Consider the following 24,084-nt stretch of genomic DNA (forward strand, 5'->3'; position numbering starts at 1 on the left):
TTAGAAAATGATCCTTTAGATGCACTGCGTTTCAAATCCTTATTTGCAGTGGAAGTGACCTTGGAGTTCTGTGTCCAGGTTGTTGTGATGTCAAACCTGTGCAATTGAAGCTACTGTTCCATGTCAGAAGTACCCAACTGGCAACCAGTACCATCCACATAGAATTATAGGGCTGAAAGGGACCTTAAAAGTCACAAAGTGCAACCCCGTGTTCAGTGCAGGATAGCCAAAGCTGAAGCATTCCTCCTTACTCCTCCTGTACATCTCCCACACAGGATTTTGGGATATTTTGCAAGTTGCTTTCCTAGGGCTACTTCTGCTTTCATAATAAAATAGTTGCCTGCCAAATTGCAGAGAGGGTAGTAACCCCGTTTAGTTCTCCCTCGCCAATCAGCTTAAAAGGCAAATAGTAAAGGTAAAGGGACCCCTGACCATTAGGTCCAGTCGTGACCAACTCTGGGGTTGTGGCGCTCATCTCTCTTTATTGGCCGAGGGAGCTGGCATACAGCTTCTGGGTCATGTGGCCAGCATGATTAAGCCACTTCTGGCAAACCAGAGTAGCGCATGGAAATGCTGTTTACCTTCCCACTGGAGCGGTACCTATTTATCTACTTGCACTTTGATGTGCTTTCAAACTGCTAGGTTGGCAGGAGCTGGGACCGAGCAACGGGAGCTCACCCCATCGCGGGGATAAGAACTGCCGACCTTCTGATCGGCAAGCCCTAGGCACTGTGGTTTAACCCACAGCACCACTTGCGTCCCTTAAAAAGGCAAATAAACCTAGACTAATTGGTCTGTAATCTGACAGGCTTCATTCACTTCTGTCTAACGGGGGGAGGGGAGTTAGAGCTATTTGGGGCTATATGGTAGGACATGCTTTTCGGTGAGAAAGCCCAGGGGATATACGTGGTTTTCAATAAAACGCTTTCCTAAGCATGACAGCTATTGTTGTGATGGAGAGTGTGAGGGATTCTTAAATGAGAGTGTGACTTATATTTTCCTCTTATATTTTCCTCTCGTTTTATTACCCTTAGTACAGTTCCACCCAACCATTTAGTTTATAAATACATTTCAACACGGTCACATTTGCGCTTATAAAGCCCAATGCCTCATTCATTCATTTTAATTCTTCTGCTTTCGCTGGGTGTCTCTGGAATGAACACCATGGGAAGATCTCGCCCAGTGTCCTGAGGTCAGGGCAAGTCTCAAAGCTCCATGGGGGTGGGGTGGACGGGTGGACGCAGCAGCTCCATAATATTTCGGCTCAGCACAGGGATACAAGCCAAGAGAGGTAGTCAGCAAAACTGAAACGGTAATTAAAGTGCGCACGCTGGTGGCCCGCCTTCTCAAAAGGGGTCTAACGTTGATCCTGCTAAAACCATTTGCTTTAATGGAAGCTGCTCTGGGCCTTTAAACCCAATAGCTATGCAGTGCATTGTAAACGAAAGATCAAAGTTACAAAGGTGGCCATTCATGACTTTGGCAGGGGTCCCTGACTTTCCAGTTCCATTTGGCAAGCGTGCCTGCTTTAAAATGCTGAGGCCTCTGTTTGTGCAGAAAGTAGTGCTCGGGGTTGTGTGTGGTAGTTTTTTTTAAAAAAAAATTCATGGGAAAGAGACATTTCTGCCCCCACCCCTCCATAGCTGTTTATGTGAAGTTTCTATGGCAAAAGTAGTTCGATAACAGCCACCCTGTGGAAGCGTTTTGTGCTGGTTTTGTGTTGTTGTTTTTTGCATGCCCCAGTGGAAATCATAGACTCATAGAATATTATAACTGTAGCATTGGAAGGAAACCCAAGGGTCATCTAGTCCAGCCCCCTGCAATGCAGGAAACTTTTTGCCCAACTTGAGGATCAACCCCACAACCCTGAGATTTAAGAGTCTCATGCTTGACCAGCGTTGCTAAATGTTATAATTGGATCATATCAATGGTCTGCATTGCGCCATTTCTATTCCTTTTGTCTCCATTCTGTGTTGAATCCATTTATGGGGATAATAGCCCACTTGACACAGGGTTGGGCAGGAAAAAGGTATAAATTCTCCTCCTGTCTCCAGAAGGAAACAGGACAAAAGTGAATGGCGGTGCTACCTGAAAGCACAATCTGATTGGTCAAGGGGCATTGCCATTAAACCATGGAAAGAGTGAGGAATGTAAAGTGTCACACACACAGAGAGAGATATGTTAAATTCAGTCCTTGGCAATAGAAGCCGAGATGACTTCACTGGAAATGAAGTCTGTACCCTGCTGGCTGCTCTCCAAACACTTGGCCAGCTGAGGTATGTGGCAAAGTCTTTTTGGTTTCTGCTTCTTCCTTGGTAGTGTTTATTTCACCCTCTTTCTGCTGTAGAACAGCCGGCATTTCTGTTGAGTTTTTCCTGTCTCTTGACTATGTGATCCAGTGCAGAATAAGAGGATAATGGCTTGTCACTGATAAGTTTTTTTTTTTAAAAAAGCACAGATTCTGTGAATGTAGCTGTTGCCTCTTGAGAGAAGCTGTAATGTCACTAAATGAGGGTCGAACCATTTTTCTCAGGGCCCAGTAAATTTCAGGATTGTGGGATCTATTCTAAAACAAAACAAAACAAAACAAAACAAAACAAAACAAAACAAAACACCAGAGCCCCCAAATCTACCTGTCCGAGGCATTTGCAAGATTGTTGTTTGGGATGGAGCCAGTCACATAATGGGAAAGAGAATTAAATGCCTGTATTCAACATCTCAAAAGTATCTAAATGGAGAAAAATCTGTATCGAGGGAATAATTTTTATAGCTTTTTTTTTTTTAAAAAATGAACAAATAAACTTAGCAGACCACTGCATGCCATGCCATATACAAATAATGCACAATAAACATCTAAGCCAGAGACAGAGAACCTGTGGCTCTCCATCTGCTGCTGGCCTGATCATTGGGCATGTTGACTAGGGCTGTGAGAGGAGTTTGAAGCCCAGCAACAGCCAGGAGGAGAATCGCAGCCCTCACCACTCCGATCTAACCAGTCACTAGGTGCTAAATGCCAGGAACTGGACCTTATGGCATTTGATGACAGATCTATTGAGAGTTTGACCCTATTTCCCACTAGCCTATTTCCGGGATGGCTGGTGTACAAGCCTAAAGATCCACAGAATCGTCGTACGGCTATGAGGTGCATATCACTTTACCTCCGACTCTGTTCCTTGCTAACAGTCCCCATTGCAAGCCTGCACAACCTGTGGCTCGTCAAACCAAAGGCAGCTCATGGTCATACATTTAAAGTGGCCCACCAGAGAGTCAACCAACGTCCTGCTTTTGCTGCCTGCCTCAGGCTGCAGAAACAGAGGCCTTGTCAAGCACAGGGAAGGCCCCCACAGTATCCTTAGTGGGCTGCATTTGCCTTGGCATTTAGTTTCTGTTAGTTTGTCTGAATGCTTTCCCTGCTGGGTCATTGCCACAATGCCGATCGGGAATGTATGTGGTGGTGGGTAAATTACTGTATGTGTGCTGTATGTGTGCTGAGATTTAAAACCATTTTTGCATTAGTTAATGAATTTTGGAAACAGATTGGTATAGAAATATCGGGAATTGTGGGTAGGAAGGTGGGAATATCTAAATTAATGGTTCTTATTAGTCTAAGTAGCACCGAGTTAAAAACAAAAGAGGAATGTAAACGGGTAAAATTGATGGTAACTGCAGCCAGACAGGTTATAGCGAGTAATTGGAAAAATTCAGAAGAGCTAGGGGTGAACCAATGGAGGAAAAAACTGAATAATATTTTAATTTTAGAAAATCTAACTGTGAAGATACACAGAATGAAAGGGTTTAAGGTTAGTGAGAAAGAGGAGGGTTGGTTTGAGAAGATACTGGATTATTTGTGTGTGTTTGAACAATTTAGGGCGATTAAAATGTTAAAAGTTAAATAAACCTTGTGGATGGAGGAGTGTCAACGTAAATAAAATTGTACATATGGTCGATTTGAATATGTTATTAATGATTATGTACACCCAATGTATCAGCCGCCTGGGGGGTTTCACTGTTTGTGTTTTGGTTGTTGGTAAAAAATAAATTTTTAAAACATTTAAAAACAACAACAATTTTTGATTTTAGGACCTTCCAAGCATATATGCTTTCATAAGGTCTGAGTGGCAGAACATCCTAAAACGATTCATTTGCATTCCCAGTGAAGCTCACCTCCCTCCAGAGAGAGCTGGGTGTGAAATTTGATGGAAACAGCTCTAGTACTTGATCCCCCCCCTGTCCTACATGCCCCCCATCCCTGCCGTGGTTCGTTTTCTCTCCCTTATTCCTCTGCTTTGTTCCAGGATATGCTCCTGTCACAGGCATGTGTCACCCTCTGCGCAGTTGCACCCTCAATCACGAAGATGGCTTCTCGTCGGCATTCGTGGTCGCTCATGAGACTGGACATGTGTAAGTCGTCAGGGCAGGTTTCTCACTGGTATCTCTGCAGTGATTGATGCCTGGGTGCCCTTTGTTTCAGCTGCTCTTAAAAGTTTGCTGGCTTAATGAGAAATTTTAATGCCATGCTCTGGGCAGAAACATCCCCCGCATCTTTTGGTGTTGATTCTCCGACGAGTCTTTCAACCTTCCCTTTTTGGGTAAGGTTGTGGAAGTGCTCGTCATCTTGCAGCCTTGTTAGAGGACATTAGATAGCCTGGGCCTGGGCCAGCCAATTGCTGGCAAGGTAAGGGAAATGGTACACTCCTGATCCCCGGAGACCATTCAGTAGCTTCTAATGCCACTGACACTGATGGCTGATGACTCAGCTATGGAACGTGATAGGCCCTTGTGGAACTCATTCCTGTAAAGGTAATCACAGAGAGAACTCATGAGATGTCATCCACCATATGGTCAGAAGGTCTCTCTATGGACTTCTGCAAATTCTGGTCACAAGTCCAGTTCAGCGCATATATTTGTGCTACTGCAAACATGGTGTTGAGTGAGGTGCTCCCATGTTGTTATTTAATTTCTGTGACCTAGAAAGGTGTGGGTCACTTTGATGAGGGACACTGGCTCCCACCAGGTCTGTTTCTAGCCATGGGAGCAAGGGGGGTGGGTGGGTTGGAAGTGGTAAGTAAGTCGGAGCAGTTTTAACATAGTTAGGATTGCTTTAACGTCAGTTTTGTACATGTGGCAAATAAACAAATAGGAACTGAAGCAGTGGCACTCAAACTTCTGCTGTTCCATTATTCACTATTTCATATACCTTAGTGCTTGGGAACACCACTTACAGACTTTTTAAACAGGTTAGGTATGGAACACGACGGCCAAGGTAACCGATGTGCCGATGAAACCAGCATGGGAAGCATTATGGCGCCACTGGTGCAAGCTGCCTTCCACCGTTACCACTGGTCGCGATGCAGCAAGCAAGAGCTGAACCGATACATACAGTAGGTCTACGTTGTTGTTGTTGTTGTCGTCGTCATGGGCTCTTAAGCTATTCTGAAATTTTGTTTTTGTCTTCTATGGAGAGAATGAATGGGTGAGGAGGGATGCACACTGAATGAATAGATATTGATAATTCCGTGTTGAATTAAGACGGTGAAATCCAATCTAGAATGCCCAGCTGTTTAGGAGAACAAGGACCTGTGGGGTATCTGAAGAAAAATGCTAAAGTGGCAAGGAACCTAATAACTTTGAGCTTTCTTTATTGTCTTGCGTTGCAGTTCTTACGACTGCCTCTTGGACGACCCTTTTGAGCACAACTGGCCTAAGTTGCCTGAGCTGCCAGGAATCAATTACTCCATGGATGAGCAATGCCGCTTCGACTTTGGTGTGGGCTACAAAACATGCACAGCTGTGAGTATAGGAACCCTGTTGGTAGGCGGTCTGCTGCTACTTTCCCCATCCTGCTCTTGTGTAAATGAAAGGGACGTCCCACATACCTGCTTTTGGGCTGCCGTGTGGCCCCTGGAAAGTTGGCCTTGGGTGAATAAAGGGTTAGGCCACCCCTGTGATAAATAAATCATAGTTCATGGTTTACCATGTTTTGCCCCAGCTTCACTTCTCCCCTAACAAGTGAAGAAGCAACACTCTGCAACCTCTGGCTTAGTAGCATTAGCCTCCAAACAAACCACGATTGGTAAGCCAAGAACAAAACCTTGGATTCTCATTGAAAGTTGTTTGGACATAAAGCTAAGCCAGAGATTGTCATTTGTTGCTCCTTCTGCTAGGAAGGAGTGAAGCAGGAGCAGTCTCTGCACTGATGGTAATGGTGTCAGCACAGCTGGTGCTGTTGAAAACTGTCCTGAAATCTAGCAGGGTGGCATAAAAATATTTGAAATAAGATAAAATAAAGGGTGTGTGTGTCTTAGACCCATGTAAGCTTGGATTCCTTCAAAAACGGAGAAAACGCAGCCTTTTTAACGTGGTTTTGAAAGTACTTTGACATACATAATTTAGCAGGTGAAGCTTTTCCTTGTGTAAAAGAATAATGTGATGAGGGGGAAAAAACTTCACTTACCTTAAGTTCTGTATTTTCAGTAGGGGCAGTGCAAAAAGCGGCATGCTAACCTCAACATTTCCTCATTTAAATAGATGGTTCTCTGGGTGTTATAATACAATAATACACGATCTTCACTAGAACATAAGCTGAAGTATTGGTGGGAACAAGCTACTTGTACTTCCTGTTGGATTAAATGTACAAAGTGAGTCCTTTCTTTGTCTGCATTGTATTTTCCTTCTTCACAGTTCAGAACCTTTGACCCGTGCAAACAACTGTGGTGCAGCCATCCTGACAACCCCTATTTCTGTAAGACAAAGAAAGGACCTCCCTTAGATGGAACTGAGTGTGCATCAGGCAAGGTACCCATGCTGTTGAATCTGATATTGGGCGGTTTCATCCTTGGCAGAAGGCTGGTGTGTTCCACCCCTGCCCTAACCCTTTTGCACAATGCATGCGGGCACCCAGACCATGCCTTGTTATAGGAATATGTAGGGACTGTGTGTATCTCTTTGGGCAGCATTACGCAGGCACCTTTTATTCATCTAGAACATTAAAATGCTTTGTGTATGTCCACACCTTTCCCCAAAATTGGCAGTGGTTGAAAACAACAACCAGGCCTAAGATGTCGGTAACATTCTGCACCTTGGAGAATAGCTTCCTAAGATTAGTATAAAAGTACCATATACTTGAAGGGATGTGAGTGGTGCTGTGGTCTAAACCACTGAGCCTAGGGCTTGGCGATCGGAAGGTCGGCGGTACAAATCCCCGCGACGGGGTGAGCGCCCATTGTTTGGTCCCAGCTCCTGCCAACCTAGCAGTTCGAAAGCAGGTCAAAGTGCAAGTAGATAAATAGGTACTACTCTCGCGGGAAGGTAAATGGCATTTCCATGCGCTGCTCTGGTTTCGCCAGAAGCGGCTTAGTCATGCTGGCTACATGACCTGGAAGCTGTACGCCGGCTCCCTCGGTCAGTAAAGTGAGACCCCAGAGTTGTTCGTGACTGGACTTAACTGTCAGGGGTCCTTTACCTTTACCTTTTTACCATGGACTTACAGAAAAAGGTGAATGGAGGCACTGATCAGGAATCTTTCACCTCTCCATCCTCCACTGTGAAAACCATTATGTTTGTACCTACATGATGCTCATTTATTCCCCTGTTAACTTAGCAGAAAAGTACTTCACTTCTGTTATGCTGACGTGGTTGTTTCCATGCAGACTGTGTTGCTGCTCTTTCCACCCGAGAAAAAGACAGCCCAGAACACAGCAGCAAGACTTGCATCCGGAGCTAGCTCCTGGAAGCAGCAGCAACTGTTGTTGCTAGTTTATTTACAGGCTAAATTCTTGGTGCTGCCAAAGCCCTATTTTGACCAGCTTAGAAATAATCTAGAGCAGGGGGAGCCAATGTTGCGCACTCCAGATGTTGCTGGACTGCAGTTCCCATAATCCCAGACCATTGGGCATACTGGCTGTGGCTGATGAGAGCTGCAGTCTTACAGTGTCTGGAGGGCACCATATTGGTTACTGCTGTCTCAGGGAATACCCCACCCTCTGCAACACAGAGACTAGTTGAGATCTCTAAAAGAGATGATGCTCTTGAGTCCACCAACATTGGGCATGAAGTTAAATGCCACCAGAAAGCAATCTATTAACAGTGATGGCTCTTGGATCATGAAACTCCCTCCCCAGGTGATCCCACCCAGACACGTCCCATTGCAGTCATTTGACACCTAGTGCGAAGAAGCATTTGTTCTGCCTGCCCATATGTTTCTAAATCTGGTTCTGTTATCTTCCAGTGCTGTCAACTGCTGGCTTTAAAACGAGACTGTTAAAAATCAAGCAATTTTATAAGTTTCATGATTCTTGCTTTAATTCTGTTGTAAGCTGCTTTGAGCATCTTTTGGTGGAAAAGCAAACTCCTAAATTTAAATAAAGAATAAATGCATACGTCTAAGGGTACTGGTACTAGGTCCAGCGCCGACTGTTACTTAGGTCTGCATTGCTCCACTTGGTAACTTGTGTTTGCAAAGGCTGTGCTGGCCTTACTCTGGTGGTCTCCACAGTAGAGTATGATGGTTAGCTGTGCATCCTTAAATACTCAGAGCCGCACATCAGGAAATCCTCACTACCAGCCGCGCTCTGGTGTATGCCCACTGCATTTTTAGCAACAAGCATTGGGTGTTTGCGCTTTGTGTTCAAGTGCAGTCATGGAAAACAGGAGGTTCGTTCCACCCCTTCCCATTCCGGTCTTTTGAACTGTTCCAGTGTAAATACTGCGAAGTTCTGATGTGGAAAAATCAAGGGCAAGGACAGGACCGCTGACCTCAGTGTGGTTTCAAGTTTTCAATCTGTGCCAGGGGATTAGCTTGGTGCTGCAGAGGTGACAGGCTTTTTTTCGTGAATACACTGTGCCACCCAGGCCCCCTGAGACCTTTCTTTATTACTTTAAGGTTTCGTGACTTCACAGCTGTCACTGTCCGCCTGACCAATGAGAGTGGGAGAAACAGATTCCGAACCCTATTGTAAAGCCGGGTGCTTCCGTGGCTGTAGAACTGATCTCCTCACTAACACTGGACAGTAATGAAGAGGCAGGTGTTCAGGTAACCCCTGTTTCTTCTCCTGTTCCAGTGGTGTTTCAAGGGTCACTGCATCTGGAAGACTTCAGAGCAACCATACAGCCAGGATGGCAGCTGGAGTTCCTGGTCCAAATTTGGTTCCTGCTCCAGGACTTGTGGGGGTGGGGTACGCTCCCGCAGCAGGAACTGCAACAACCCACCGTAAGTTTGGCCCTTCCGCTAGGAGCATCGTTTGGGGAAATCGCATCTGGCAGGGGACAGAAGGGGCCTCTCTTCCTTCTAATGCATCTGGGTCACCGAAAAACAAAAAAAGGCAGGAGGAGAGTTTGTGAAGGAACAGTAGAACAAGTCATAAATGAATCGCAATAAAACTAAGCAGAAATTCATCTAGTAACAACTGAAACATGTGATCTGTATCCTTGAGCGATATTTCAGTTGCTGGGTTTACCATTTTATGCCACAGATATGAGCTATCTCATATGCATGGTTCTATATTTAAAACTAAATGCATTGGTTAGTTGGACTGAGATTCTGGCAGTTTTCAGAGACTGCACTCTGTTTTACCAATCATCATCATCATCATCACCATCTATTATTTATACCCTGCCCATCTGGCTGGGTTTCCCCAGCTACTTTGGGTGGCTCCCAACAGAATATTAAAAATAGAATCAGGCATTAAAAACTTCCCTAAACAGGACTGCCTTCCAATGTCTTCTAAAAGTCAGATAGTTGTTTATTTCCTTGACATCTGATGGTAGGGCGTTCCACAGGGCGGGTGCCGCCACCGAGAAGGCCCTCTGCCTGGTTCCCTGCAACCTCACTTCTCGTAGCAAGGGAACCGCTAGAAGGCCCTCAGCTCAGGCCCCCAGTGTCTGGGCTGAACAATGTGGGTGGAGACGCTCCCTTGGGTTTGCCCGAGCTTCTGATGCAAAAAAATTGGTTCAAAGAAAAGAAAGCGCTAAGATTAGAAAGCATGGAAGTGAATGCAATTTCTCTTTAAGTTTTTTTGGGTGATAAGAATGCAGGGCTCCCTAAACAGCAGCTTGCTTGTTTTCCAGCCCAGCCTACGGAGGGCGCCATTGCCCAGGTGCCACGTATGAGTACCAAGTCTGCAATACAGAAGAGTGCCGTGGTCCCTATGAGGATTTCCGTGCCCAGCAATGCTCCAAGAGGAACTCTTATTACACCCACCAGAACTCCAAGCACACTTGGCTTCCCTATGAACACCATGATGGTAAGGCATTGAGACACTGCTGATCCACCCTGAATCGAGAGCTTACTGAACTGGCCTGACTTCATACGCTGGGAGAGAGATAGACTCACTCTTATCATCACTGTTGTTTCCACACTAGCTGGACATTTTAGATGTGATTCATGCGCAGGCGCCTCCGCCTTATGTGCTCCCTATCCTCCCAAGTGGCTGAGAGGAGCAGTTTGAAAGCTTCTGCTTTTAGCTGGCTACAGTTTACCATATCATTTGAACCTGGAACTGTGGTTATTGCAAACTATGGTTAGCTTCAGCAAGCCAGCTTCAGGAACCACAGTTTGATGTTGCCTCCCCCCCCAATTTTCATGGTCAAGTTTTTATTAAACTTAAGAATCTTAACATATATAATCCAGATTTAAAATTTGTTATACGTTTCTCTTTAAACTTTGGCTTCCTGCCTTTCCATCCATGCTGTTCTTAATCCCATCCCATTTACATACTGCATTCTAATAAACATTTCACCTAAGACATTTTCATCTATTTCATATGTTCTCAATCTTCTACTGATTCTCATATTTCAAATCCTGTTTGCGATTTCACCTGATTATAATATTCTTCTAGTTGTTCCAAAAAGGGCTTCCATTCTTCTGTGAATAGTCTGTCATTTTGGTTTGTTATTTTTGCTGTTAGTTTTACCAGCTCCACAGTTTGATGTTGGCTTTTGAAGTTAACCATAGTTGGGGTTGTTCACCACCATCGGGCAACGCAGTGCATTTCATGGTTAAGGGGAAATCAACGCAAAAGCTTTTGGATTCTTCCTCTTGGCCAAGAGGCAATGGGCAGCATGTGGACCCAAGGCTTGTTCTTGCTTGTGCATGCTATGCTAAACAATGATTCAGCTTGAGGTACTCTTTAAGCTGTCCCTTCTCCTGCTAACCTAGCAGTTTGAAAGCACGTGAAAGTGCAAGTAGATAAATAGGTACCGCTCCGGTGGGAAGGTAAACGGCATTTCTGTGTGCTGCTCTGGTTCACCAGAAGCGGCCGGCTGCCTTGGCCAATAAAACAAGATGAGCGCCCCAACCCCAGAGTCGTCCGCGACTGGACCTAATGGTCAGGGGTCCCTTTACCTTTTTAGTCTTTAAGCCAGAGCCAAGGTCCTCCTATATGTGTATCAAGAAAAGTCTTTAGTGGGGGCATTTTTTAAAATCTCTTTCAAAATGGAGGATATGAAATGCACCCCAAACCTGCTAAGCTCTTTCACAGGCTAAAATATGGTACACATGTGTTCTGTGACCTCCTGTTTTGGATGCCCTACAGAAAAACATTTGGGATAGGATTGTTTGACCAGTACAGAGCAAGAAAGTTCGCATATGGTACTACAGAATGTTGGGCTTCAAGAGGCACTTGAATCCCATTTGGATGGGTGGGAAAAAAAGCTTTCCAGGACCAGAAGGCAAGGTGATCTTCAACTCAAGATTAGTTAATGTGGTGCTATCCAGATGGTGTTGAACTCCAGCTCACACCGCCCCCCTCCAGCAGTTTTTTTTTGGGGGGAGGGGGGCTCACCATTGACAGTGACGGCAGCAGATTTTATCTCCCTCTTCCCTGAAGCGAAGGGTGTTGTGTGTGTTTTGTCACTGTTGCAAGTGACAACGGCAGCAACTGCGTGTGTAGCGTGGCTGCCATTTTGCATTCTCCACAAGGTCTGGACCCAGCCTCATTCTGATATGGGGAAATGGTGGAAAATATCCAGAGAAAAATTCTGCAAATCCTCCATTTTCTAGGAGGGTGAGAAAAATAAAAAAATAAATCTCTTCTGAGAACGTCAGAGCAGCCCTACAAAATACTGTTGTTTCACTTTTGTCTGAAATCCACACACATAGTACCTAACGCCTCTGTGTGTTTGTTTTACTGCAGATGCCCAGAAGTGTGAGCTGATTTGCCAGTCTGAGGAAACTGGAGACGTGGTATTCATGAATCAAGTTGTTCATGATGGCACAAGGTGCAGCTATAGAGACCCATACAGTGTCTGTGTGAGGGGAGAGTGTGTGGTACGTAATTGAACTTGCTGGTTCATCTGTTTTCCTATATGTTTTGTGTCAAAAGGAAGAGCAGAGGACAGCTATTTTTTGTTGGTTGAACTTTCACAGATTTTGGTAGATTTTTCTGGAATGGGATTGAACAGGGCTTTGCCAGATGTCCTGTAGTTTTCATATTTGTTTCCAAAGTAGCACATTTAGTGCACCAAAGGTCCCACCTTACAGCAATTTCAGCATCATTTCAATTCTCCAGCTTCTAGTTGCCATTTTCCTTCTCCTTTGCCCATGTAATCCTGAGATTCATTTACCAACGCAGCTTCGAACCTCGTCACTTGAGTTGACGCACGTGATTTTGTCATGAGTGTCCATAATGGCATTGACAAACCACATGGGCAGTCATAACCCATAGGATAGTTTTATAACCAGAATCATACACAAATGAGACTGGGGACTTTGTGAGGTTGAGAAAAATGGAAAAGGGGGAAACAAGGAAAGCATCAAAACAAGGCAAATGTGTTTGTAACAAGTGCAGAAAACTCGCCAAAAGTGATAGGGTGGTGTTTTTTTGATGCTCACAAAATAGGAAACATGAGTAATTTCAGCTCAGTCTTAGTTTAAAATTCCTTTCATGTTGCCATTTTGGTTTGAAGAGATATTAAGAAGTCTTTGTTGTTTGGGTCTTTAGCCAAATTTCCTCACTGTTATTTAGGTTGCATGGAAGGGAATATCCCCACCCTGGGTGTGTATTTGAACTTTGCACACCCCCCTTTACAATGCATTCATTTAGAGAGTAGTCCGGTGGATGTGTAGGGAGTTTGCTTCTAAGAACATGGGCATAGGATCTCATCCATCCTTCTTTATTCCTACAGCCTGGCAAAGCAGGCCTATGCCTTGCCATTTTGCAGACGGGGAAACGATCCACGAGAGATCGTACTTGCTTGAGGCCACCCAGCAAGTTTGTAACTGAGCAAGTGGCTTGAACTTTGCTCCCACAAACCCAGAACTCCTCACCAGACAACCGCACTGGGTTTTTGTGTGTTGCTGCTATTCATTCACACCACACACAGGGCTGTAATTGTGGTGATTGCAATAAATCCTCTGGCTTACTATTTCAGTATTTATAGCACACTGTTCAGTCGCCGAAGCTGAGCTTGCTAGATATAGAATAAAACACTGGACAATGCTGGTTGCTTCCAGGATAATAGGAAGATTTTGGTTGAGTGTGGTGTTGCAAGATCCAAAGCAATTTGAATACCATTACACCCACACACCCGCACCAAACATTTTCTAAAAACACTTGGGATCATAACTTTGTTTTAATGATACTGGTGATACATAGACTCTATCTATCTAATCTGAAGCAAAACTCTATCTGTGTATATATTTTCTCTGTGTTTGTGTTTTTTTTCTTCTTATGACAGCACGTTGGGTGTGACAAAGAAATCGGCTCCCTCAAACAGGACGACAAGTGTGGTGTTTGTGGGGGTGACAATTCCCACTGCCGGACGGTGAAGGGGACTTTGGTCAAATCCCCAAAGCAGGCAGGTGAGAGTACAAAGACAAACTTCTCTTAAAGGCGGAGAGGCAAGGACCTAGAGTGCTTCTAAGACAGAGTGTCTTTTAAAATTTTCCTTACAAGCTATATAGATTGCCAGAATTAGCAGCAGCCCTTTCCCCGCCTCTATTATTGGAGGGGAAAACTATTTAAATTGGAGTTAATGTGAGCTGCATCTAGTGTTTGCATAAACACTGGTGATGGAGTGTATCTGTATGACGACATGCAGAGTGTGCACCAATGAACACGATCCGCAGGGCATTTCTGGAAGTTGCCTTCCCAGTAGCCATAGTCTCTGAGTGACTGAGGATATGAACTCATCCGAGGGATTCCATCCATTTGTATATATTGACCAGGCAATGCGCAGAACATCCTGTTTGTTCTCTAATTTTGTGTATATTCTCCAATGTCATTTGAAAGCTACATGGGTTGAAATTTCCTGTTTATGCTCTCCATCTGGGCATATTCTGGTGTGTGTGTGTGTGTGTGTGTGTGTTTCTTATACACAAGTACAAATTTCCTTATTCAAAAAAATGATATAATTGGCTTCCTGTACTCAAGATCCGCAGAACTGGATTGGATTACTCAGTCCATGGGGGACATCTCCATTCACTTTGAATGTGGTTTTGTGCCAGAGGTGTCCCTAGGGTGTCAAACACATACTTAAATAAACATAGCTGTAGCAAAAGTCAAAAGAGAAAAATACTTGTGTGTGTTTTTCAAAGCCTGTTATTTCCTGCAGCTTCAGAGAGTCTAAAAGCGAATATTTCATGGAACTTATCTCTGACTGTTGCTCTACCCATTTTAAGAATGGTTTCTTTTCTTCACGATTTTCAGTGGGTGCTTTGAAAATGTTTGAGATTCCAGCCGGCGCCAGGCATGTGCAGATTGAAGAGATGGAGCCAGCAACCCATACAATTGGTAAGAACCGAAAATGGGTTTAGGTAGACGGGGTCGATTTTGCCTGACACTCTTTATACAAAGGTCTTTTTAACAGTTTAGTTCTCAAGAAGAGCTTGTTAAAGAGATTTGCAGGGTTCAGTCCAGTCAGCATTAAAGCACTTTAAAGCCTTGCTCATCTGAACGGGAGAAAACAAACTAAAGATGTTTAACTCTCTCAATGAAATAAGTGGGGTTTTAAATTTTGGCTGGATCTCACTACCCCCCCCATCTCCATCAAGCTAACTTTGGGTATTAGGCCACAGATTGCTAACACCACATGTCAGATGCACATTAGTATTTATAAAGTTGTTTTTCCTCTTTCTCGTCCTGGGCCAGCTTCATTAATCATTGTGTGTGTGTGTGTGTGTGTGTGTGTGTGTATTGTAAATAAGCATCACAGGCTTGTGTTGTGTGTTTGCATATGTTGTGTACTCTGAGAAAAGGACTACATGGGAGTATCTCCTAAGAAACAATTCTTCACCCAACTCAAAATATTGAGGTGCAAAACTTTACAAAGTAAGCCTATTCCAGATCAATTGACATAATACCCACCGTAAGATATAAGGGTTTTGAAGGGCTGTTCCACCAATTACTGCATGTGATAACCACTTAATCTGGAGTAAACGGCAGGCTAGTCCATACCCTGGTCTGAAACTAAACTAAAACAGATTCCCCCATATTTATCTTCGTTTCTCTTGTCCTTCACCTTTCTTCCCTGTTTCCCTCTGTTCTTTCAGCATCATCATTACACAACAATTAAGCCCCTTATTAGGCCATCTGAATCTGACAGCTTTTGTAACACGTTGCAGCATCACAGTAGACATTTTAAATTGCATTCCACCAATGTGCTTAGTAACGTGATATCAAACCTTTTATTATTATTGTTGTTATTATTATTATTATGCAAGGAAGTGTGGGTGGCAGGAATTGATCAATTGGTAGATAATGTAAAGCAGTGGTTTCCCTCCCTCTTGTGCGTCTGTCTGCATCTCACGTCCTGCTGTCTGTAAAATCTGTGAGACTTCTGGTGGAATTGGCTGTGATCCTTTATTGCTGCTCACACAATGCTCCTCTATGCGCTGTACAAACTTGGAGAGGTCCAGACTGGAAGCCAAATCTCTCGTGCTCATAGGGGGAGAGGAAGGGGAAGAGAGAGTGTATCTCCCCCCCCTTTCTGTTTACAAGCTCTGTTAATTCAGAGGACGACTTGGAATGCCAGGCATGATTTAAGTGTGCCAGCTGATTACAAACCAGCCAAGCAAAATGAAAATGAACAATAAAGAAGACGGAGGGGAGATAGATTGGGGTTTTATTTTCTGCCTTTGCCCAAGAAGAGAGGCAAATGTATTGCAGAAGGTCTAGCTTTAAAGAGTACTGTTTTTACATTGCAGCAAAATGTCTGTCATACTGATGGATGAGGAAGTGTGCAGAAGGCGAGCCTTTACATTGCAAGAGGTCTTGGTTTGTGTGTGGATGTTTTGCATGTCTGTATGTATGCATATGTGTGCAGCAGCAGGTTTTGCTTTCATTGTGTCAGTATCCCAAGCACAGCACTGCTCCTCCCTCCATAGGAGCAAACAGGAGAGTCATAGAACTGTAGAGCTGGAAGGGACACCACTGGAATGGGAACAAAGCTTGGTTCATGATTACCCCAGTTGCCTCCCTTTCTCTGCACCCTGGGGCTTGTTTCTTGGTGCAGGATGGAATCTTGGAAGACTTTTCAGCCCCTAGGCACTCAGCGTGATTTAGCAAATGGGTCCAATTTTAAAAGTTATCTTAAACCATCTCAAAAAACGTCATCCGTGCCAAATTATTTTACTGATTAGTAAATTGTATAGCCTGCTTTTCTCCAAATGGTTCCATAACATAATTAAAACACAATATAGTAAAAACGTAAACATAAATCAAGTATGCACACTACAGGGGAACTTGATCCCCTTGGGAAGGGGCGAAGTGTCATGCTTCTTGCCCTGGAACAGAAAGAGATCCTACCCAGCTGACACTGACACAAAAACCCCCATACATACAAGAAAAGAAAAGCCTTGAACGCTCTTGATTGCCTAATGCCCAAATTCTGCTGCATGTAAAAGGACGTTGATGAGCGGAGATGACCCTGAGCACTACTTTCCCCCACAGCTGTTAAGAACCAAGCCTCTGGCAACATCATCCTTAATCCCAAGGGCAAAGATGCCAAGAGCAGCACTTTCCTGGAGATGGGCTTGGAATGGGAGTACGCCGTTGAGAACGGCAAGGAAAGCTTGAAAACCAGCGGGCCTCTGCATGAAGCCATCAGCGTCCTGGTGAGTCCTGGAGAGAGAGGTAGATGCATGTGTATGCTCAGCAACACATGTGCAGTCTCCCCCCACTTTTCTTTTTGCCCTTTAAGCCTTTTGCTCAACTGCACCAGGCAAAACTATTTCAAAGCATAAACTTAATTCAAGAGCACTTCACACAACCAGTGTAGTTTGCAGAATCCATGGAAAAAATAGGAAAGTTGGCATTTTCCTCTTTTGCACATGAGAATGAGAGAGAGAGGCTAAGTTCAGGTTGAAACACAGCTGTCCTTTCCCCTTTCGCTTTCCATTCACTGGGCCACGCCTGCGCCTTTTAAAAATTTCTGCTGGAGTTTCAGAGGGAAAAAATAGCCCTATTATATTTCCCCTTATGAAATTTAGCATCTTATAAAAGACTTTAGTTTGGGCTTTAGCCCTTGGGAGCCTGGATCTGGTGGACTCAGCAGAAAACTGAAGAAGTGTGCACACAACTATACATTTGTGAAGACTTGTGTAGCAAGTGGAGAGGGCATTTTGTCTCTCATTGCTCTCTCTTCCCTTTCCCTGCATCCTAGGTCATCCCGCAAGAAGACGAATCCAAGAGTAGCTTGATGTACAAGTACATCATCCATGAAGATCTCCTTCCTGTCATTGGAAACAACAATGTCCTCCTGGAAGAAATGGACACCTATGAGTGGGCCCTTAAAAGCTGGTCTCAGTGTTCCAAAGCTTGTGGAGGAGGTATTTTCCTTGCCTTGCATTGCTTGGTTCAAGTGTCTCAGATGCACTTCCAGTGTTTGGAATGTTCCTTGCTTGCAGAGGTCTGGTTCATGTATGAATGTCTATCCCAGGACTGCATGCAGGAACCGACTCTTGAAAAGCAGTGTTTTTGAGGTGTTCATTCTATGGTACTTCATCCATCACTTTTGGTTTTGTAGTCAGTCTTTCAAGTAACGAACCTGCATGTGTGAAACTAGCTGTTAGCTGCTTTTGTTTGGAAACCTTGAGAAAAATAAGAGTGCCTTCTTTGTTGCAAGCTTTCGACAGGTTTTATTTAGGTGTTTATTTCAATTGCTTAGTGTTAAACATGAATTCTTTAAAAATGAATGTCTACGCAAGTGGAAATTCTGGTTCCAGTCTAGGAATGGCATGTTGAGTGTCACTTCAGGCAAAGCCTAAATCAGTCCACTTTAAAAGGAGTAATATTTTTTGCATGCTGTTACTGGTGCCGCAGGGTAAATCAGGACATCCCCTGGTGCACATTTAAGTGCTCCCACTTCCTAAATCTTGGCATCAGTCATATACTGGGATTGCACCCTATAGTTTCTTGATGTTACCAATATGAGAAAAGGAAAACCCCTGGCAATATTAATATTCTTGCGTTTTTGAGGCAAGTAAGCTGCTTTTAAGAGAGTGTGAATTCAAACTTTAGATGGGGGTCACAGTTCTTCTCAGTGCCCCTTTTGAAAGGAAGTGAAATAATAAATATTGAGCAGATCAACACAAGCTTCTGTCCAGAGCATTTAAATACACAAAGCAGGCTTTGAAAAGCCAGGTCAGAATTTGCTGACTCAAGCCTGCTAACATTGGAGTGGCATAAACTGCATTTCCAGGGATATGTCCTGGGAACAGCTGACAACGTCCACCCTACACACCCCAAGTTGTGTTGGTGACTAGGGTTTGATACCTGTGTTGTTCTTTACTGGGAAGGTGAGTAGCACATCAAAGCAGCTTCCTCGGTCGTCCCCTATCTATGTTTGTCTCAGCAGATATTACATCAGAAATATTGCCCCACCCACACCAGTCACCCGTGTGTGGAGCTGTTGGATTCTGACCTTGTTCAGTTGTGCTTGAGTCCAGGGTGAGGGTTCAACTCCGCTCCTTATAAGGAGGGGTTGCACTAAGAAAACTGGCTAGGCCAGAAATGCCCTGTGCAAGGCAAGAGTTGCAGCCTTCGTCTGTCCAAATGAATGGAAATACTTGAGAGAAGGTACTCCGATCTGTAGACACTTGTATCATAGACTGGGGTGTTTTACAAGTAATCACTGTGCTGCCTTGGGGTTGCCAAGCAATCACAGTAGGCTGCCTTTTGTGGGCCGTCCTACGAAGTGAAAGCCAAGCCTGAAAGACCGAAGCTGCCGATTACACCAAAACCCAGCGTCCGTTTTGTACTGTGTTTGCGATGCAGAATGCTTCCTGCACCTTTGCTTCCCCAGAGCAGTAAGGAGCTAATGGTGGCAGCAGCTGTGTAGTATCCATTCATTCATTCATGTGATGCAAAGATGTGAATGGGAAGCAGAAGTCACACACACAAATACTGTAGTATATTGAAGTCCGTTTTTCAATGGGCACGTTTTCTGTGTGGCTGTGCTATCTGTGTAATATGGCTGTTCAGTGAAGTGCCCTACTATGCAAATTAGCATGGTGTGAAAGCGGAAACAAAAATGGGGAGGGGAAGGGGGAGGATTTCAGCTGCCTCAATGAGCCTGTGTTAGCCAGAGACAGAGGCGGGAAAAGAGAGAAGTGATTTTATCAGGTGGCATTCATCCAAAAGTAGTTTCTTATGCCGCATGGAAGTTGCCTATCTGCCCCTGCTGGGCACTGTGACACCAGGATTCCAAATAGCTCACTTGCACTATTTTTTAACATATTTGTTGCATCATGACACTTTTTCAGTGTCTTTACATAGGGCTCCCAGGCTATCTCCATATATTGTCTGGACCTATTTTCCACTTAGTTGACAAGAGTACAGTCATACCTCGGGTTACAGATGCTTCAGGTTGCGTTTTTTCGGGTTGCAGACCGCTGAAACCTGGAAGTAACGGAATGGGTTACTTCCGGGTTTCGGCAGTCGCGCATGCGCGGAAGTGCTAAATCGCAGAAGCGCCGAATCGCAACCTGTGCATGTGCAGACACAGAGACGTGGGTTGCGAACGCTGTGGGTTGCAAACGTGCATCCCGCACGGATCACGTTTGCAACCCGAGCGTCCACTGTAGAGTAAGTACATCAGGTGCCTCCAGACCATTTCCTGGACCCCCAAAAGCATTAGTGCCTGTCAGGAGGATGCCCACACATCTGTGTGCCTTGGGCAACCTAGACATATTGGTTCCTTTATAGCTGTAGTTTTGCTTCTGCTGTTTTGCAGGAATACAGTATACCAAGTATGGTTGCCGGAGGAAGAGCGATAACCGGATGGTGCACCGGAACTTCTGCGATAACGGGAAGAAACCAAAACCCATCCGTAGGAGATGCAACATGCAGGAGTGCACGCAGCCTTTGTGAGTCATTTTTTCATTGTCTTAAAGGTCCAGGGGCCAATTCACACAACCATTTTTGAGGTGCAAACTCACCTCAATATTACCATGGTATTGTGGTCTTGTGAAATAGCCGTATGTAATACAATATCAAGTGAGTGAAAAACCATTGAGATCGCTCTATTTATCCAGAATGCGGCAGTTAGACTGGTGACTGGGAGTGGCCGCTGAGACCATATAACACCGGTCCTGAAAGACCTACATTGGCTCCCAGTACGTTTCCAAGCACAATTCAAAGTGTTGGTGCTGACCTTTAACCTAAATGGCCTCAGTCCAGTATACCTGAAGGAGCGTCTCCACCCCCATTGTTCTGCCCAGACAATGAGGTCCACCTCCGAGGGCCTTCTGGCAGTTCCCTTGCTGCGAGAAGTGAGGTTGCAGGGAACCAGGCTGAGGGCCTTCTCAGTGGTGGCACCCGCCCATATCTGTCAACCTTCCCTTTTTTTGCGGGAAATTCCCTTATTTCATTGCTGTTTCCCGCTGCTATCCCAGATTGTTAGATATCCCGTAGACTGTCTCCAGGACAGGTGAGGCTGCTGATCCCTTATTTTCAAATCCGAAAGTTGACAGCTATGCACCCACCCTGTGGAACGCCCTCCCATCAGATGTCAAGGAAATAAACAACTATCTGAGTTTTAGAAGACATCGGAAGGCAGCCCTGTTTAGGGAAGTTTTTAATGTTTGATTTTTTTATTCTGTTTTTAATCTGCTGGGAGCTGCCCAGAGTTGCTAGGGAAACCCAGCCGGATGGGCGGGGTATAAATAAGAAATAATTATTAAATTGTTATTATTATGAACATTGAAAGAAAAAGCCACCACGTGACTATCACTGCATAATAGTCGTGTGAAATCCACTCTGGTGTTCTTGCTTTTGATAGATGCTTATTCTGTGGTTATTTGGCAATGTTTTTTGGTTAAGGATCATGGTATTGTAGTGCGAGAACTTAAGAAGTTCTCTGCAGGATCAGAGCAACTATAGAGTTCAGCCTTTGATTTTGATCTGTGCAGAGCCAGACACCTATAACCTGAAATCTTAACAGCCTTCATATTTTCAACCTAGGTGGCCTAGTTCTCACTGAGATGGTAAATATGCATCTGGGCTAACTACCCTCATCCCTGCCTATAGAAAACTTACATGTCAAGGTTGGAAGCTAGGCTACATTCCTCCCTACCCTTGATATCTTGGTTTTTTCTGCGAAGGGAATTTGTTTTGTGAGCTTGTTCCTGCAGGCTGAAGTGGCTCAGCCCAGATTTATCCCGTTCAGTGGGAACCGAGCTGACGAGTCTTTCTGTTAAGAGTGTCTGGTTTTGCTGTTCTCTTTTCAGCTGGGGGGCTGAGGAGTGGGGGGCCTGCAGCAAGTCCTGCGGCAAGCTGGGAGTCCAGGTCAGAGTGGTGCAGTGCACCCAGCACCTACACAATGGCACAAACAGGACCGTGCACACAAAGTACTGCACAGGAGACAAGCCAGACGCACGCCGGCCCTGCAGTCGCGTCCCGTGCCCTGCCCAGTGGAGGACAGGAGCCTGGTCTCAGGTAAGGGGCTGCCGCCACTTGGCTACTATGCCACAGCCAGCAATTCATTGCCCTAAGCAAAGCAAGGAAAATATTGACCCTTGGCACTTCTGCAGTGCACCACGGAGCACCTTGATTTGACAAGCAGCCCTATGACGTGTCAGAGCACAGTGGGACTTTTTAGGGAAGGAACCTTATGCACCCAAGGCAGAACAGTTGTCCATCTAGCTTGACATTGTCTGCACTGATGAACAGCTGCTCTCCAGGGTTTTGGACAGGAGTCTTTCTAGTTGTTCCTGGATCCTTCTGCATGCAGAGCATATGTTCTACCAGAAAGCCATTGCCCTACCTTAATCCACAGCCTCATATTCCCTTCGCTCGGTGACAGTAAGCTTGGGAGTCAGGATCCCCAATGATGATGCTTGTTGCTAGGAGTTATTTTTTTAAAGATACCAGTAGACAGCTATCCTTCATTTGACCACAGCCCTCTCCTTAACAGAGCCTGGCTTACTAAGTTTGCTGTTAAGGAAGAGCCTAGCCAAATAGCTCAGACTACATGGCAATATTATTTTTCTTCCTTGACTGGATTTGAGAAGCCTTAGCTGTGCCAGGAGGATGCTTCTTTAAGAAAGAAAAAAGAAAAGAAAAGAAAAGCAAGCACAGAGCAGTGCCACTGGTATTATCGGGTGAGGAAAAACATGGCTTGAGAATGGTGTCGGAGCAATTACATTTGCTGCCTGCAAACAAATGAATTGTGGTTATGATGCAGCTTTTTAGACACTTTTGAGCTGCCTGGGAGTTCTTGTCAGAATCCTGAACATCCTAGACCTTGCAGCTACGGAGAAATTCGAAAATATCTCTGGCAAAAACTGCTAAAGGATGTAATTACTGAAGTTGTCCCATTCTTTTTAGTGCTTTTCTAAATCTGTGTATCAAGACACAAACTGGCATTGTTTTGAGGGGGTCCTTTTCTTTCTTTCTTTCTTTCTTTCTTTCTTTCTTTCTTTCTTTCTTTCTCTCTCTCTCTCTCTCTCTTTCTTTCTTTCTCTCTCTTTCTTTCTTTCTTTCTTTCTTTCTTTCTTTCTTTCTTTCTTATAATAGTTTGGGAGCAGCCAAGTTTGTGAAGATAGATGGATTAAGCGAAGTGTTGTAGAATGTAAAATATTGACATCCTCTCTTGCCCTCAAGGTTGAGGGGATAAGTTACACTGCAGTCAAAAGAATCGTTTTATTTGTATTTCTCAAACGCATACCAGTCCTCATCCAGAACCTCTGATGGCAGCTTTGATAGTCAGCCACTTGTTGGAGGGGAGAGGACATTGTGTGTTTGCGGTCGTCCCAATGCAGTGACTGAAATCGCATTTGTTTTGGGCGTATGAATCCAGACAGAGGAACCACCTGCCCTGCTCCAGTGACACACACTTCCTGCAGATCCTCCTTGCTGGCTCAGCCCCTTTTTCATGGGGGTATATTGGGGAAGTGCATTGAAATTGCTCCAGCCCTTCGTTTCCCCTTAGCCTTGATAGATGGGTTTTCCAGTGTGGTGTAGTGGTTAAGAGCAGTGGACTCGTAATCTGGTGAACCAGGTTCGATTCCCTGCTCCTCCACAGGCAGCTGCTGGGTGACCTTGGGCTAGTCACACATCTCTTAGCCTCCCTCACCTCACAGAGTGTTTCTTGTGGGGGAGGAAGGGAAAGGAGATTGTTAGCCGCTTTGAGACTCCTTCGGGTAGTGATAAAGTGGGATATCAAACTCTTCTTCTTCCTTCTTCTTCTTCCTCCTCTGTGGCAGTGCTCTGTCAGCTGTGGAGAAGGCATCCAGCAGCGCCAGGTGGTCTGCAAGTCCAGTGACAACAACCTTGGCCAGTGCGAGAGCGAGAAGCCAGAGACCATCCAGGTTTGCAAAATGGCAGCATGCCCAGGTAAGAGAAGAGCTGCAGTTGCAGAAGGAACGAAAGAAAAAATGCATGCAAAGTGAATGAAATAGATGCAGCATTAAAACACACACACACACAAGCGAAACATGGTGATGCCCATGGGTGTGTGGCATTGTGCTTGTTTACACATAGGGGTTGGGTCATTTGGTGGTGGTGGTTGTTATTTATTGAATTTCTATATCACCTTTCATCCCAAGATCACAGGGTGGTTTGTACCATGTATTGTACATATGTGTAGAATCCTAAGGAGCCATGAGACCTAATGACCCCCCCTCAAGGTACTCTGGCATCCTGTTAG

General features: G+C 44.8%; 1 protein-coding gene across 4 annotated transcripts in view; it reads left to right on the forward strand.

Moving 5' to 3' along the window:
- ADAMTS14 (ADAM metallopeptidase with thrombospondin type 1 motif 14) overlaps window positions 1-24,084 on the forward strand; it is a 70,633-nt gene that overhangs the window by 40,957 nt on the left and 5,592 nt on the right. For all 4 annotated transcript variants that reach the window (XR_014219590.1, XM_082222014.1, XM_082222012.1 and 1 more), the window contains exons 7-20: window positions 4,296-4,401; window positions 5,238-5,381; window positions 5,658-5,790; window positions 6,682-6,795; window positions 9,060-9,208; window positions 10,066-10,241; window positions 12,132-12,265; window positions 13,675-13,798; window positions 14,646-14,729; window positions 16,887-17,050; window positions 17,599-17,764; window positions 20,170-20,302; window positions 21,665-21,872; window positions 23,642-23,771. Coding sequence is in view for 3 of the 4 variants with exons in the window: in XM_082222014.1 (XP_082078140.1) it covers window positions 4,296-4,401; window positions 5,238-5,381; window positions 5,658-5,790; window positions 6,682-6,795; window positions 9,060-9,208; window positions 10,066-10,241; window positions 12,132-12,265; window positions 13,675-13,798; window positions 14,646-14,729; window positions 16,887-17,050; window positions 17,599-17,764; window positions 20,170-20,302; window positions 21,665-21,872; window positions 23,642-23,771 (1,965 nt within the window). In the remaining variant the exon portion in view is untranslated. The remainder of the gene's footprint in view (window positions 1-4,295; window positions 4,402-5,237; window positions 5,382-5,657; window positions 5,791-6,681; window positions 6,796-9,059; window positions 9,209-10,065; window positions 10,242-12,131; window positions 12,266-13,674; window positions 13,799-14,645; window positions 14,730-16,886; window positions 17,051-17,598; window positions 17,765-20,169; window positions 20,303-21,664; window positions 21,873-23,641; window positions 23,772-24,084) is intronic.

This window comes from Podarcis vaucheri, assembly GCF_965113315.1.
Source record: "Podarcis vaucheri genome assembly, chromosome: 5".
Lineage (NCBI taxonomy): Eukaryota > Metazoa > Chordata > Lepidosauria > Squamata > Lacertidae > Podarcis > Podarcis vaucheri.